At 54.4% G+C, this 15,837-nt stretch overlaps 5 protein-coding genes across 5 annotated transcripts; 2 read left to right on the forward strand and 3 right to left on the reverse strand.

Annotated features, from left to right (window-relative positions):
• Nucleotides 1–4,944: 4,944 nt before the first annotated feature.
• On the reverse strand, nt 4,945–6,277 carry J4E83_009561 (uncharacterized protein; the record flags this gene model as incomplete). Its single annotated transcript, XM_049336446.1, has 5 exons — nt 4,945–5,176; nt 5,226–5,693; nt 5,740–5,877; nt 5,925–6,006; nt 6,070–6,277. The coding sequence occupies 5 exons, from the start codon at nt 6,275–6,277 to the stop codon at nt 4,945–4,947; spliced, it is 1,128 nt and encodes a 375-aa protein (XP_049184545.1).
• A 1,003-nt stretch (nt 6,278–7,280) lies between these two features.
• J4E83_009562 (uncharacterized protein) lies at nt 7,281–8,554 on the forward strand (the record flags this gene model as incomplete). Its single annotated transcript, XM_049336447.1, has 3 exons — nt 7,281–7,389; nt 7,436–7,474; nt 7,524–8,554. The coding sequence occupies 3 exons, from the start codon at nt 7,281–7,283 to the stop codon at nt 8,552–8,554; spliced, it is 1,179 nt and encodes a 392-aa protein (XP_049184546.1).
• Nucleotides 8,555–9,557: 1,003 nt separating this feature from the next.
• On the reverse strand, nt 9,558–10,615 carry SHO1 (Transmembrane osmosensor; the record flags this gene model as incomplete). Its single annotated transcript, XM_049336448.1, has 4 exons — nt 9,558–10,082; nt 10,134–10,256; nt 10,307–10,462; nt 10,520–10,615. 4 exons carry the CDS (start codon nt 10,613–10,615, stop codon nt 9,558–9,560), a joined length of 900 nt encoding a protein of 299 aa, XP_049184547.1.
• Nucleotides 10,616–12,509: 1,894 nt separating this feature from the next.
• J4E83_009564 (uncharacterized protein) lies at nt 12,510–13,224 on the reverse strand (the record flags this gene model as incomplete). The annotated part of the gene is made up of 2 exons (XM_049336449.1): nt 12,510–12,976; nt 13,023–13,224. The coding sequence occupies 2 exons, from the start codon at nt 13,222–13,224 to the stop codon at nt 12,510–12,512; spliced, it is 669 nt and encodes a 222-aa protein (XP_049184548.1).
• A 579-nt stretch (nt 13,225–13,803) lies between these two features.
• Nucleotides 13,804–15,168, forward strand: J4E83_009565 (uncharacterized protein; the record flags this gene model as incomplete). Its single annotated transcript, XM_049336450.1, has 2 exons — nt 13,804–14,135; nt 14,184–15,168. 2 exons carry the CDS (start codon nt 13,804–13,806, stop codon nt 15,166–15,168), a joined length of 1,317 nt encoding a protein of 438 aa, XP_049184549.1.
• Nucleotides 15,169–15,837: the final 669 nt, after the last annotated feature.

Here is a 15,837-nt window from a genome sequence, read left to right on the forward strand (position 1 = left end):
TCAAGTCAAAGTCGTGGGTGGAGCAGAGAAACCTACACCAAGGATATTCGCAGCCTAGCGTTTGGGGTCAGTATGTTGGAGCTGGATGCGATATTGATGGTACTACTCACAGGTGGTATCGAAACTTGCGGTCTGTCCATGGCTTTGGGGGAGTGCTCTCACGACGTCTTGAATGATAAGAAGTAGTGAAGAGGTGTAGAGCTCAGTGCGTGGAAAGATGGATGATGGTGAAAAGAGAGGCCCAGGTGAGACCAGATGTACGATTAAGAAGCCAACTAAAAGGAAGTGTAAAGATGTGAGTTTACGTGATCTGGTGGCGTTTCACGTCGCACCAGGTGTAGTATGTACTATCGCTCTGGTACCTGGTTCGAGTAAAGGAGGAAGAAGTAGCTAAACGACTTCACCAATGGTAGGATGAGGAAGCGGGAGGGTTGTACAAAAGAAAGTTTCCAACTAATGACAGAGCAGTCGGTTACGCCAGCACCGGCACCCAGGTGAAGGCGAAAGTGGTACCCGCTCACACCAGGCAACATGTTGTGCGTGATGACGGAACTGTCAGAGGGTCCCATTTTACTAGCTCTACCGCCGCAGTCGCGTGCAAGAATAAGTCGGCTGGTCATACCAGTGCACAATGGCCTTGGATAGAACGATTTAGACTAGGCAGCTAGTGAGATTTCAGCTTTCGGGGAAGTCATGCCCCTGCTCCCGGCGCTGAAGAGCGACTCCGTTCAGACTCGGTAAGAGGTGAGTGGCTGAGTTAGCGTATACAGGGATACTTTTCCTTCCCCAGCCGATCTGCAATCCGATTGGCGAGTCTAGACTTTTCGCTGAACGCATCTATCCTCATATGAGGAAATGGGTCCCACTCCATCTCGATGCAGACGTTGAAGGGGGTGGGTGACGAAACCCCCGGTATTGCATGCATACAAGGCTCGGTCGGATGCTGGGTCCCTGCATTGAGCGACGAAGAAAGAACACCTGGTGGCCACTTGGTAAACCCAATCGCTCAGAGCCGGGACAGTTCTGTAGACTACGGAGTAATGCACATCGAAGAGGGTAAAGTTAATCTGCATCCAATGAATAACCTTGTAGATGTATTTCCGGATGTGGTCGTGCGTAGACTACCGCCGCGCTCCAAGCGGCTCACGCGAACATCAATCCTGACTGGCCTCAAGGACAGTCCGTCAATCTTCGTTTTGATGAGGTGACTTCGATCCTCCGGTGAGCTCGGCGAGCGCGTGCCCGGCTACTGTGCATTCCTGCACACTGACGGACGTTCCTGAAAACTCTGAAGGTGGGTAGCTGACGTGCGGTTGGCGGCTGTGTTGAGACCTGCATCACCTGGCATTCCCGAACCACGCCGGTGGGACCCCGCCTGCATAAGATGGCGTCAACCGGATTTATGATTCGATCCTGTATACAGTACAACTGGATTCAGCTAGTAGGAGGCTCTGCTTTCCCCATCCGAGCGTGTGTCTAGTCCTCGGTTCCTGGCGCCTCGCAGCAGTCTGCAGTAGCTGATGATGAATAAGTGGTGGCCGACATGTAAGGTCAACTAGCCAGCTACTACACGCTCAACGCTGTTGCAGACGCGGCACAAAAGGAGTGCACATGCTGCTCTGGTCAGTAGCACAGCCGGGAAGGCGTGTCGCGAGGGACGATAGAGTTCGCAGCTTTCGCGGCAGCTGATAGGCAGTGGGTCGTTAGTAGCCAGCTGAACCGGCAAATCGCCGCCTCGGTCCCAAAGAATATTTTGAGTCATTGCGTCGACATCCGAACAGAATAACGACAGCCGCGCACTGCGCGGTTATGATGATAATGGTTGTACATCTCCAGCCGGATCAGGTCAAAAAGTGGAACCGTTGGGAAAAGGTGGGGTTAGGGGCGTGCGCCATGCACGCAAGCCAGAGAACCAAACGCTCTACCGATCGACGAACTTCGGTTCATACGTTTCATACACAAAGCTGTCGGTTATGTATGCCGGTCGAGAACACTTTCTTTGCGCTGTATTCCGCGTGTACGAGGAGGAGATAACGTGTCGACTTTGTGTTAGCACTTGGTACGTGTGAGCCTTCCCCGCCGCCGTTGCCGCCACTTGGCTGTGGCGTTTATTCGATCCAGGACCACATGCAGGATATGTTCCTGGGACGGCATTGCATAATAGACCAGGACGTCTGCGTGTCTCACGCATCTGCACGCTTTCACCTCGCCTCAATGATACCATCTTCTGCGAAAACGAACGAAGGAATCCATATCGGGGCGATCTCCGGCATGATGCAGCGACGGTTAGCCATATTCGCATCGGCTGCACCCATCTGTATTGATCACTGGCACCGAGACGTGGACGGATAGTTGCGCTTCGGCTTTGCTCCTGGACCCACACGAGATAGAGTACCGGCCGGGCGTACTCCGTTCAATGAAGCCAATGTCATCGAGCCACGAGTCTGACATCCTGACCATCCTGGGATCTGAACGGTGAAGAGACGCATAGAACATGGCGTGCAGAGTCGGCGACGTTCGGTATGCCGACGTCGCATACGAAGATGTGCAAGCGGACCGACACGGAAAGGGTCTGAATCCGGGTTGTTCATGTCTGGCTGAGGGATTTGTCAAAGATCATCAATCGTGAAGGCATCGTGGTCCGATACGCAAGGGAAGCATGAGAGGCCAGACCAGATGAATCTGGCGAGAAGCGGGCCGATATACCCACTGTGTGGGGAGTACGCCAGTGCCTGGAGCATCTTGGGATCTGAAGACGTACGTTCGGCCAAGTTTAAGCCGTTGACGTGATCAGGATCGACATGTTTAAACTGGCAGGAGATGGCTGGACGAGTATGACCCCGAGGCTTGCCTTAATCAATGTCGAAGCTCCGATGCGTGCGTACTTTCGCGTTCGCTTTGCCGCTGTGCCGTGGTTTTGTCAATCCGCGAAGCACCAGGGATAAAGCCAGTATAACGCTAATGGACGGCAGGCTAACCCCTGATTTATCCCCACCCTCAAATTCAAAAGCTATGAATCTTAGTAGATAGGGTGTCGTTCCGACGAGCACGGGCGACTCTTGATTGATTAGTGTGCGGCAGTATTAAGACTACTGCAGTGAGTGGTATCAATACCCATTGTCATGGTCATCAACATCATGTCTTTGTCATGGTCGTCTTATCCGCTGGCAGATCCTTCCAAGAGAATGATGCCTGATGTCGTCTTGAGCGCGATGTGACCGGTGAGTAGTTCTGCAAGACTAGAAGCCGACGGGAAAAGCATGAGAGCAAGGCGCATCGGCACTTGCAGAGTAGACCGATCAGACAGGATGGAATGGGTCGAAACGATCCGCTACCATGACGTGCAGTATTTGACCGGTGCGGGAAGATCGCTTGGAGGACGAAAGACCTGGGGTAAAGGCCTAGAGCTGACTGCAGTAGTTGCTTCTTGCGGTCTTCTCCGTGAGAAGTCTGTCGGCAACCGCGGAGGCGAGGTATAATCGCACTGCAGGATGTATGTAGCAGTGTGTGGGCAGTTAATCCCTCCGTGAAAGTTAGTATACGAGAGGCCCTATCATCGCCCACCTTGAGACACCAGACCCGTAGGCCAGATTGCAATTCGCGCAGGCGAAATCAATGTTGAGTGGGTTGATGTATGCAAGTCCTGGAGCGCTGCAGGCAGTGTCATCATTGGCTTTTGATGGAGTCAATGCACTGGTTGAGACTGAGTATACAGTGAATGGCTTCGCTCTCGCAGCTCCGCGTCCGCTAAGATCGACCATTGAGACAGCGATCTTCGCAACGAAGTCTATTGGTGTCGTCTAGATCGTTAGCAGTGTCTTCGTCATCCTCAGTCTTGTTCCGTGACGCTCCTCCTATTACCAATTACGAAATGAGTACGTGATCATTGCTTGACTGGCTCCGTACTTGCCTGCGCAAAAGTTTCTAGTACACACAAATAGGCAGCCATGGCATCGCGGGACTCGCACTCATGGTTCAGCTGCCTTCGCTGCCACAGTGAACATACTAGCAACCCAAATTAGTCATCTGGTGGCTCTTCCTTGTGACTGTGATGATTAACCTGAGTGAACCCATTGGACACAAGAGGCTACTGCTATACCTACAAGACTTCCACCACTGCCCCTCCATCTCTCACACCCACCCACATGTATGCCACTCGCTTGAGAATAACGTCTTGTAAATTTAAACGTGCGGTGAGAAATTGCCGGGCCAGGGTGGACGGCATTCGCGAGACTGATCGGTGAAGAACCAGCAAGCTAATCTAGCGTATTCTGGGTGTACAAAACGTTGCGATGTGGCGTAAGTCGACAGTTGTGGTGTCGTAAGTGTACATGAAGGCGCACAAACAAAGCAAGTGTGGGCGTTGTGTTGAGGAGACGAGAAGAGATGTGATCGTCGATGGATTAGAGGCCCCCAACATGCACGAGTGGAGTGGATGTTTGTGTGGAAGGCGCGCTACGCAGACTCAAATTTGCAGTTACAATAGGAAGGAGCAAAGCCGCGAGATACTCAAGCACATAGAACGAAACCATGAATAACGAACACCATTTATGACCACCGGGGTGATATTAGAATGTTAATTACTACTTCCTACATGAAGGACCAAAAGGCGGGGGAATAAGTATCGAAAAAGCTAAGAAAACATACGAGAAGCAGTGTCATGTCGAGGACAGTGTAACCACAGACGTGATCCAAGGGAGCTATCACTGTCGGCTAAAAGATGGAAAGGCCCCCAAATAAGAAGAAATGAAGCCCGGCATCCGACCATGTCCCTTCCGTGTCGGCATTGCACAAGCCACCTATTACAAACGCCCGCAGCTGTTGATGATCAATACACCTTTTGACGACTCGATGGTTTCCCGTGGCAAGCGCGCTACCCGTGCTTGACCAAGACCGCAGGAGATGCAACAGCCGGATCCTGAAAGCGAGGTGTGCTGGCGTCATCTAAGCCTCGTCTGCGTCGTGGTCTTGCAGTTGGCCGCTCTGTTCCCTGTTCATGCGGGCCTCGATCTCCTTCAGCTGGCTCTCGCGGGCCAGGAGCTCCTGCCGCTTCTCGTTGATCTCGCGCTGGACCTTGACTTCGATCTCGCGCAGCTTCTCCTCTTCGCGTCGCAGTTGCTCCTCCTTCAAGCGCACTGACTGGCTGGCAAGATCCTCGGGGTTCATCGACGAGTCACTGTAGGATGTTAGTATTGATATTGTAGTAGAGCGGGGACAAAACTTACGCAGCAGCACCACCTTCGACACTCTTACTAAGCTTCTCGGTACGGTAGTTCTCGTATAGGAAGTCATGCGTAATCTCCTTGAGATCGGCAAGATGGCTGTGGAGGAGGGCGCTTCGCACAGCCAGGAAGTCGGAGTGGCGGGGGTTGTCGACCTCGACGATACCCCAGGGGTATTGGCGTGCCCGTACCCGTCGGCCGTTGATCTCAACAATGTCCTCGGATCCAACAATGGCGAAGGGCATCAGTCCACGGAGCTCGGCGTTCTCCTCGACAGTGTCCTCGTCGTCCTCCTCGATGTCGTAGGGGAAGTTGTACACGGGGATGCGGTAGTGCTCAATGTCCTCCATGACAAGCTTCTTCGACTCGGCGAGCTCGGCGGGTGTGAGGGAGTCAGCCTTGCCGATGACGGGGATGACGTTGCAGCGGGGTGAGAGGCGCTTCATAAGCTCAATGTCGAGTTCGCGGAGACTGTGATGTGTTAGCTGGAGCGGGCAGAGGGGCTCGGCATACATACCCGTGACCGGTGGGTGTGATGAAGTAGAGCAGGACATGTACACGGTCGTCGCGGAATCGGGGGTTACGCTTAATACGCGATTCCTCTGCGAGAATGCCGTCGTACTGTCGCTCGAGGTAGCCGACGATCTCTGAGAAGCTGCGGAGGGTAAGCGTGGGTTGTGGTACGTCCTGGAAGATGCCTACCTGGCCTCGTTGTCGATCTGGTCTCCGAATCCGGGTGTGTCAACAATGGTGAGCGAGATGCGGGTGCCCTCCTCGTCGAGTTCTAATGTGTGTTAGCAGCCGCACGCGATGGTGATAGCCATTGGCCCTTATCGGGGCGACGTACCGACTGTGATGGGCTTGATCTTGACGCCCTCCTCGACATGTGCCGTTGTTGGGTCGTCGACCTCCTTGTGTCCGAGCACCTGCTTGCCGCAGAGGGTGTTGACAAACGTCGTCCGGCCGGTACCAGAGGCACCACAGACCATCAGACAGAACTGGATACCCTTCTTGACATTCTTCTTTCTGCGCGTCTTGTTAAGCGCCTGAGACATTGTTAGCGGGTGAGGTCAATGGCAGGTGGTGTGGTGGTGGGTAGGGCGGCATCGTGGCCTGAGGGAGACGTGGTGTTGGGGAGCGTCGTACCGAAGACATGATGAACTCGGGGGCGGTGAATGTGATGGGTGTGGTGGATGGGCGGCGTGCACACGCAATGGAGACAATCTAGCGATGAGGCGAGACTGCTTGGGGGTGAGACGGGGGCGTATGTCTGAGGTGTGGTGTTGGAGCGGTGTCGTCGTGGAAATTTGGGGACGTTGGCAGCTACTCCCTGCGCGATGCAAAGGGGCTCGCTAGCGGGAAACACCCCGGTCGCAGTCTCCTTCTTGGCGCGACCACCTGGCGCGTCTGATTTCGGCAAGATGTACAACACGAGTGATTGCAATTGATATTGATCATGAATTGTATTGCAAGTATGTCTAGTTGGCAAGCGGAACGCGTTGCTGCTTTTATAATGACTGCGCGCTGTTCTGCCTGATAGCAGTACTCAGCGGGGTACTTTATCAGGGTCTCTCGAAGCTTAACATCACAACTTGAAATGGAGGATTGGAAAGTTCCATCACTCACGTGCGGCTCTGCGCGGGAGGTAGTAGTAATTCTCCGGCTACATCAATGGGACTGATGGTGCCCAAAAGCATCGTTGCTCATCCATCTCAGGTCTCAAGTCGCGCTTGCTCTAAATGGCTAGCGCCGGGAGAGCTCAGGTGGATCCCGAGGGCGTGACCGAGCTCTTGGAGGAGCCGTGGACCCTCGATATCGCTATCAACCAACCCTCTCGCCGCTATTCACTCTCGCCTTGCCTCAGTCGCTGCTGGTAAAATGGGCCTAGCATACTCTCATACACCGCGATAACGCTTTCGGCGCCGTCTGCTGGCCACTTTACGTTCGTAGCATCTCAGCACAGCGCTCCACCCACCTCCGCACTGCACTCAAGACGCCCCACTTGAGCAGTTGAAACGACCTCCCGTACAAACATCTCCTCTATTCGCTACGCCCAGCATGAACACCCGGCCCATTCTAGACTCGGATGCCGGGCCCTTTGTGCTCTCGGCATCCTTCAACGCCGACTGTTCGCACTTCTCGGTAGCCCTGGAGAACGGGTTTCGCGGTATGACGCGCGCATACATCTTGAAGGCCCCTGCTAACACCTCCAGTATTCTCGTCTTCAACATGCGAAGAGAAGATTTCCAGAGGTAGCACCCTATCTTAAATACCGACCACATCCCACTAACACCCCCACAGAAGTCGGCGGTGGCATCGGCTGCGCAGAGATGCTCGGCAACAAGAGTTACATCGCCCTGGTCGGAGGAGGGAAGCAGCCCAAGTACCCCCAGAACAAGGTACCTCCTGAGGACCCCGACTGGAGCGTCACCGACACTGACATCATCTACGAGGTCCAAATCTGGAACGACAAGACCGAGCGCTTCACCACGTCGACCGAGTTCAAGACGCCCGTCCAGCGCGTGCGCCTGTCGCAGTCACACATGATCGTCGCGCTGCTCAACTCGATATGCATATACAAGATGAAGGTGCCGCCAGTCAAGTCGGCGGAGTACGAGACGGTCAATAACCCGTTTGGGCTGTGTGAGCTGGGCACGAGCATCGTCGCATTTCCGGGAAGGGCGGCGGGCCAGGTCAAGATCTACGATCTCAACACGGGCAATGTGAGTATCATACCCGCTCACGAGAGCCCGTTGCGCGCAATCGGCATAAGCAGGAACGGCGACCTCATTGCAACAGCCAGCGAGAAGGGCACTATCATCCGACTATGGTCCTTCCCCTCCTGCACAAAGCTAGCAGAGCTCCGTCGAGGCGTCGACCCCGCTGCCGTCTTCTCTCTCGCCTTCTCCCCCGACGGCTCGACCCTCGCCGTGACATCCGATAAATCCAGTCTCCACATCTACGACCTCGTAACCGCAACAAATGCCTCTTCACAGTCCGATCCATCGCAGCACAAGTATGGTATCTTGTCCAAGATCCCTGGTCTGCCCCGCGCGTTCTCAGATATATATCCAACCGCCACGGCCAAGTTCGAGATGGGCGACGAGCCTACCACGTGGGGTCCACACGGTAGGTCCGCTACTCTGAGTGCAGGTATTCCGGGTGTGCCGGGTGGACGGCCGACCAAGGGGCTCATCGGATGGCTCGACGATGAGACTATCCTTGTCGTCGGTGCTGGATACGATGCGCGCTGGGAGCGGTTCCGCACGGGCCGGGATGACAGTGGGAAGAAGTGTCTTTTCCCTGATGGATGGAGGCGGTATATTATTTAGCGACATGCATGGCTACGGTTTTTCCTATCCGCCGCCGACGAAGATTATGTATGGATACGGCGTTTTGAGACTTGGTTATGACGAGGCGTTGGTTGCATCTCCTTGGACAGGCGTTTAGATACCCAATCTTCATTCTCTTGCTATATACTTCGTCTTGCGATATTCAAGTCGTGTACTAAGACTTGCGTTCCACGGTCTCAACGCTCGTTGGCCAGTTATCATTTCAAACCTTACACTGTCAACATCTTTGCGAGTCTCCCACCTTGGAAAAGGCAACAATCCTCCCCGGGGAATATATACGTTGCTAACCTTGTTTACTAACGAAAGAGGTGATAGCATAGTCTTCACGCAGAATGTAAAGCCCACACATTTTGATAAATTCAGTCGAGTTTGCATTCTTTACTTCTCTCTTTCTCTCTTGTTGCTTCTATACAATCTTCTCCTCCTCTAACTATCAAGATTTGCGCTGTCCACCGCGCTGAATAGAAACCGACACGGTGAAGCTATTGTACGCGCTGATCACTCTCCCTTGCTGTCTCAATTTCTTGAGATGAAACCGCTCACATGCCGAAAACAGAGATACATAGAATACATAGAATACATAACAAGAAGGCTAGGAAAGAAGTGTAGGTAGTTGTGAGCTGTGAAGTAAGGGTTCGAACGAGTAAAACGAACAAAGATTTAGAATTACTCTGATTTGAATGTAGAAGCGAACTGAAAAACAAAAAGACAAAAACGGGAAACTTTGGGTATCGTGCAGAAAGGTATGGTAGCCACAGTTATAACACCCGTGTGCGCAACTTTCTGTGTTGCACGGTGTCAAATATCCAATCGCCCTAGAAACACCCACGTAAATTCTCCTGTTCCAGCTCCGCGTTGGCTGTCGATAGCTGTGCACATGGAAGTGTAGAGTAGAAAGTTGACAAGGCAAGGAAACATTCGTGGCAGGGTCGTAAAGAAGGGTTTGTTGAAGAGAACCAGTCTCTCCATGCCCTCTCTTCTCTTATAACAAGATGAGATAGTTGCTGGGCGCGATACCCGTCTCGCCATTTGGTTTCTTGGCCTGCCACCACCGTCCGCTGACGTCCGAGACTTCGAGGATGTCGTGTTTTTGGAAGCTAATCTCATTCGCGTCATCCGGGTTGGCTTCGTAGCTGTAAATGGCCTTGGCGCGGTACGGGTACTCGATGGAAGCTTCTTGCTGGTTGTTTGCGTCGTCGTTTGTGGGCGTCGACACGTTGTTGTTCATGCCGCCGAACTGGGGGGCTGAGCTGTTGCGGCCGTTTGCGCCGACGGGGCCGCCGGGGTAGCCGGAGACGGGCGACGAGGTTTCGAAGCCGTTTAGTTGGGCGGATGTGTACATTTGCGGCGGGATGTTGGCGGTTTGGGTTTCGGGCCGGTTGGTGTAACCGTTGGAGATGGGGCGGGAGGAGCGCGAGCCGGGGTGCTCCTTGTGCAGGGCGTAGGAGTCGACGAAGGCGCGGTGGCTGGCTTGCGGTTGCGAGCCGTAGTAGAAGATCCACACGATCTGGGCTTGTTAGTTGGGACTGGTGGTGGGTGGTGTGCTGGCATGACTTACGGCGATCATGGAGAGGAGGATGTAGCCGGCAGCCGCGGCTTCAAAGGGAGCGACGGGCGAGTAGACGAGCGAGTTGACGGACGAGGTGGTGAAGACGAGGCCGGCGGCAAGGAAGCCCACGATCTGCTGGAATTAGCAAGTGCGTTCGCGTGGTATGCAGTGACGCTACTTACTGCCACATGATACGTCCTCTCGGCATCCGAGGCGACTGTGACGGTGACGCCCGCAATGCAGAAGAACATGAAGACGAGCGTCCACCAGGCGAAGTTGGGGAAGCCGCCGTGGATGGCTGATATTATGGAGCTGACAAAGGCGATGACCCAGGCGAGCTGTATACTACGTTAGCGACCAAATCCCGCGACTGCCGCGTACTCCGGGCTACTCACAATGCCAATCGATATCGTGGCGAGCGCAAAGGGATCCCCAATGATGCGGCTCATGCTGAAGCCCTGGGACCTCTGGCCGTAGCCTCCGTTTTCCATTTTGCGTAGTGAAGGAGAGCCGCCCAGCGAGCCGTAAGCGGGCATGTGTTGGTGGAAGCGGCGGGGAAAGGGGCGATTAAGCTATGCTGTCGCGGGCGCAGGAAGAGCAGGAAGAGCGGGAAAGAGCGTGGGTGCCAGATGCGGTATTATGGGTGAATGTCGAGAGTCAAAGAGTGTTGTGGGCGTTGGGCCAGTATATCGGCGCGTTGGTGGAGTTGTGCAGGGCAGCGAACGGTGCACAGGGCGCAAGCAGCGGGAGGCGGGCGTCCAGTGACCAGCAGTGTTGGTGGGCGCGCAAGGCTTCTGCGACTCTGGCGGCTGCGTGAAGGCGGATTATGGCAGCAGGCGGTGGGTGTCGAGGGAGGGTTACGGGCGAGGGCGGGAGCAGAGCGAGAGATGCGACGGTTTCACCTTGGGTTCCCAGTAGTTCTCGATTGGCCGCGCCGGCTGGAATGGCTAAGGGTTGTTCGGGGATTGCAGCGCTGCGGGTCCCACTTGTGCAGAGATTAAAATGGCACCGCGCCCGTCAGCCAAAGGCCTGGACAGCTGCACGCGCGTTTAGTGCATTAGTGCCTTTGGTGGCCGTCGAGCCGCCGTACACAGACAAGTCTACGTTGTTTTAATGTTAACAGCGTTATGGGGGTATCTCATCCACCTGTTGCTCGACAATGTGTTCGACAATGTCAAGCTGTTCACGGCCATTCACTCATTCACCATCCACTCTTCAATACGCCAAGCCAAGACGTGGCGCAGCTAGTACCACCTAGGTACGTCGCTCAAAGGGATCCCAATACATGGCGACGCCTCATCATGCATCCTCGACTCGTCACTCAAGAACACCCCGAGAACCCTCCCACACACAGGACATCCCCGTCCGAAATGTGGTACTTTGATTAAATCTCCAATTTACACCGCTGCTGTCATACACAACTGGTCTGACAGCTGCAATTCCACTGCACAAGTCTGGCTAATCTCATGTGCACCCTGCGTCGCCGTCAAGGCATGCCATCCACGTTTCCCCATGGCCCGTCTTGATTACCCATGGTAGCCGACACGTGCGCCGCGTCCATTTGCGGCTGAGATGTGTGTCTAGGCGCAGTAGTTCCCAGGCGAGCCAGGAAATTGACGTCCGGACCATTGTCGGCGCCATTACGCTTCGGGGCCCTGGGCCAGGTCACCAAGCTGACACGAGACGGTCATGAAACGCCGTGCTACGGCACCGAACCCTCCGCAGCCCTACAAAGTTGCTGAGACCCTCACTTGACCTCACCTTACATCATTCAGCAAGAAAAAGCTGGCGCTTACAAACTCTTTTCGTGTTTGAACTATCTGCGACTGCTACCTGTGACATGGCAAAGCGTTTCCGGTCAGGGTGCAAAGGTCAATTGACGTTACTGTACTACTGTATGCATCAATTTCCCCATGGCCGTCGTCATGATCGGGAAGTTTGTTTTGCAATATGTCACTTTCGGATGCTTGCTTGATCCGAGGCAACGCGTCTCTTTTGTAACATGCGCGACTCTGGATCGCTGCAACGATGGTGACACCGGTCCACATGCTCGCTGCTGATCTGGTCCACATGCCCCGCCCAGACTGCTGAGCCTCTATCAGATGTGCAAAACTGGAATGACGGTCGCGGGTACCGGCTGTGGCTGTGACGAGTGCGCCCAAGGTACACGTGAAGCACCTGGCATCTGTCAGCCACGCCTTGAAACCGTCTGACGTCGGTATTTGCGCAACGCATAAAGTCCACGTACCGTCAACACAACGTGGTTGAGAAAATAGTAATGGACGTTCGGTGTTTCAGCAGGCGATTGGTGCTTCTGCGCGGAGACTGAGGGCACCGAGCGTGGCATTCTTGGTTCGGTGAACTGTTGCGTGATGCTGACAGTTCTCACAGCTCGTCCTCCTCAGAGTCACTCTCCTCGCCCTCTTCTTCTTCGCGTGCCACGCCTTTTTCCTCCTCAGCAGGCCTTCTCCTATACTCCTCCCGCACAAGCGCTCTCAGGGCCTTCCTAAGCCTCTCGTCGTAGTCGACCCAGCATCTTCCTGCGCCGAGGAGCATGACCTGCTGGTACCGCTGATTCAGCAAGCCGTTCCTTTTTCGCAGCTCGGATATCTTGAGTGCTTGTTGTAGTTGGCGTTCTTCTGCTTCAGCAATGCGCGGTCGCAACACGGCTAGCTTGGCGAAGCCATCGGTGGTGGGTATCTGCTGGTCTTCGAGAGCCTGGAGTTGTGACGCAGTTGTCGCGAAGCTTGTTGCGCGTTCGGTCACCAAGACAGCTTTCTGAGCGGTGTCGAGTGGGGGACCGTCATCGTTGTCGTCGTGTTGTGTCTTGAGGACATCTTTGTGCTTGCTCACTGGTGACGTTAGCCTCGAATAGTGAAGGAGATAAGGGTTGCATACGTAAGTTGTTGGCCTCGTCGAGTAGCGCAGTCTTGCCCGCCAGCTGCTGCAGTGACTGCTCGATCCTGTGTATGCGATCCGGGATGGTCTTTTGCTTGTCCTTGGTGTTGTCCTGCGGGCCGCCGAGGATATACTCCAGGCGATCCAACCGCGATTCTAGCAGTGAGAATGTGAACAGAACCGCCTCCTCGTATTCGTCCATGGTGGTGCTGGACTCGATGTTTATGTTCGCCCAGACGTGTAAACGCGGGCGCGTACCTCGAGCGGAGCGGATGTTAATTTTAGCGGCCGCTGATAAGCCCCCGGGTTATGGGGCCTCGAGACCAGACGTCAGCGGAGCACTCCAACCCTCGCTTTTCACTGCCAGCTCGAGCTCCCATAGCTCTGTCATCACATTCGCTTGCCTGTGCTCGTCGTCGCAATATAGATAGCACCACCGCCAACCCGCAACGGATGAACGCGCAATAACACGAACCGCGCATTTCGCACCCCAGAGCATGGCTTCCTACTCCGCCATCGGCCCCGAGCCAGCAGACGCAGACCCCATGACTTCGAGCACCGGGTCGCTGAGAGGACGACGGTACGATAGCATCGTATATCTCTTATCGGACGAAAGCTGACCCAAGTAGGAGAGGCAGAGGGAAGCAAGACGTCGGATTCAAGGGCCAGGCAACATGGATATCCAGTGTCATCAACCTGGCCAACACCAGTATGCCCATGCCAGCTACCCCACACAAGACCAGGCTGACCGTCTACAGTTCTCGGTGCCGGCCTCCTCGCCATGCCCTCCGCGCTCTCCAAAATGGGCATCTTCCTCGGCATCTTCGTTATCGCATGGGCTGGCACGACCGCAGGCTTTGGCCTCTACCTCCAGACGCGATGCGCCCGATACATTGACCGCGGACATGTCTCCTTTGCGACACTGTCTCAGATGACATACCCGAACCTGTCTATCATCTTCGACGCCGCCATCGCAGTCAAGTGCTTCGGCGTCGCCGTCAGTTATCTTATCATCATCGGAGATCTGATGCCGGGCGTGGTTCGAGGATTTGCGCCAGGCGCTGGAGACATTACCTTTCTGGTCGACAGGCAGTTCTGGATCACGGCATTCATGTAGGTGCTGGTTATGAAGTTCGGAGTGGTGTGTACTAACCAATCCAGGCTCATCGTCATTCCGCTGTCCTTCCTGCGCCGTCTAGACTCGCTCAAGTACACCAGTGTAATCGCCCTCTTCTCCATCGCCTACCTCGTCATACTCGTCGTAGCCCACTTCCTCAAAGGCGACACGATAGCCGACCGCGGCAACGTCCGTGTCTTCGAATGGGCAGGCCCCGTCTCCGCACTCGCCGCCTTCCCCGTCATCGTCTTCGCCTACACATGCCACCAGAACATGTTCTCGATCCTGAACGAAATAGCCGACAACTCCCACTTCCAAACAACCACCGTCATCTTCGCTTCCATCGGAGGCGCATGCGGTCTGTACATCCTCACCGGCATCACAGGCTACCTATCTTACGGCGACAACATCCACGGCAACATCGTCTCCATGTACCCCACCGCCGCCGCCAGCACCATCGGCCGCCTCGCCATCGTCATCCTCGTCATGTTCTCCTACCCCCTCCAAATCCACCCCTGCCGCGCCAGCATCGACGCATGTCTAAAGTGGCGTCCCGGCGGCCGCAAACAAAGCGAAAGCAGCCCCTCGCGAAACACACTCATAAACAACACACCCAAGCCCGGCGCGCCCAAGAGCAGCGAGATGAGCGACCTCAAATTCGCAGTCATCTCCACCGTCCTCATCATCCTCTCCTTCATCACCGCCATGACCGTTTCCAGCCTGGAGAAAGTACTGGCTTATGTCGGCAGCACGGGTTCCACGACGATTTCCTTCATTCTGCCCGGTTTGTTCTATTACAAGATTTCTGACCCGGAGTCTTCACATCACCAACGTCTTGTTAAGGATGAAGACGACGAAGATGAGTATCAGAGCGGAGAGGCGGAAGGGTATGTTACGAGCGAGGGACATCTTAATCGTGATTTCAGAAGGGGCCTATTGCGTAATTTGGCGCTTGCTTTGAGCATTTACGGTGTTGTTGTTATGGTCGTTTGTCTCATTACGAATACCTTTTTGGTTGCGGCGCATTGAAGAGGTTTCGATCTTGTTGGGTTTGCGGAGATGGTGTTGCATTTAGCGGGAGTTGTTTGCTTGGGGGCTTATCTATTAGACTGGATGGATGGATGGCATGGGATGGCCCTGGTGTTGGAGTCAAGTCGATGATGGTTTCGACGGTTTTGTTGTATTCGCACGGGTTGTACAGGTATATGTGTAGCCTTGTAGTAGTTTTGAGCGAAATAGTAATCGTACCGCTCTTTTCTAAGATGTATTCTTTTCATCACCTGTCATTGCGTTGATCTTCCGGAGCGTTGCCAGAGAGTCGAAGTCCGCATGTTATTTTTGTTATATTGTTACAAGTTGTACATTTCAGACATAGCCTCTCGTGGTCTATGATGGAGGAACACCAATACCGGCCCTCTTCAACGTAAGCTTCCCCATATCATGCCTTTGCTGATCTTGCAGGGCTGATGTTCTTTGTTCCAAGAGCGAATATCTGGTTGCTGTGTCGTGCACCTTTTCTTTGCTCGTTTAATCCTGAAAACCGCCTCAATTTAGTCCTTCAAACGGCAACACAGCCCGGCATGTTTTGTACGCCATCCGATGGATCTCAATGTGCCCATCATATAAGCTTCTCTCGATTCGCCTCTCCACGCATTTTGCCCTTTTCCTCGCACCTAACCAATCCACCCACGCTACTCG

The sequence above is a fragment of the Alternaria metachromatica genome (genome assembly GCF_023757995.1).
Source record: "Alternaria metachromatica strain BMP 0045 chromosome Unknown scaffold_33, whole genome shotgun sequence".
Classification (NCBI taxonomy): Eukaryota; Fungi; Ascomycota; class Dothideomycetes; order Pleosporales; family Pleosporaceae; genus Alternaria; species Alternaria metachromatica.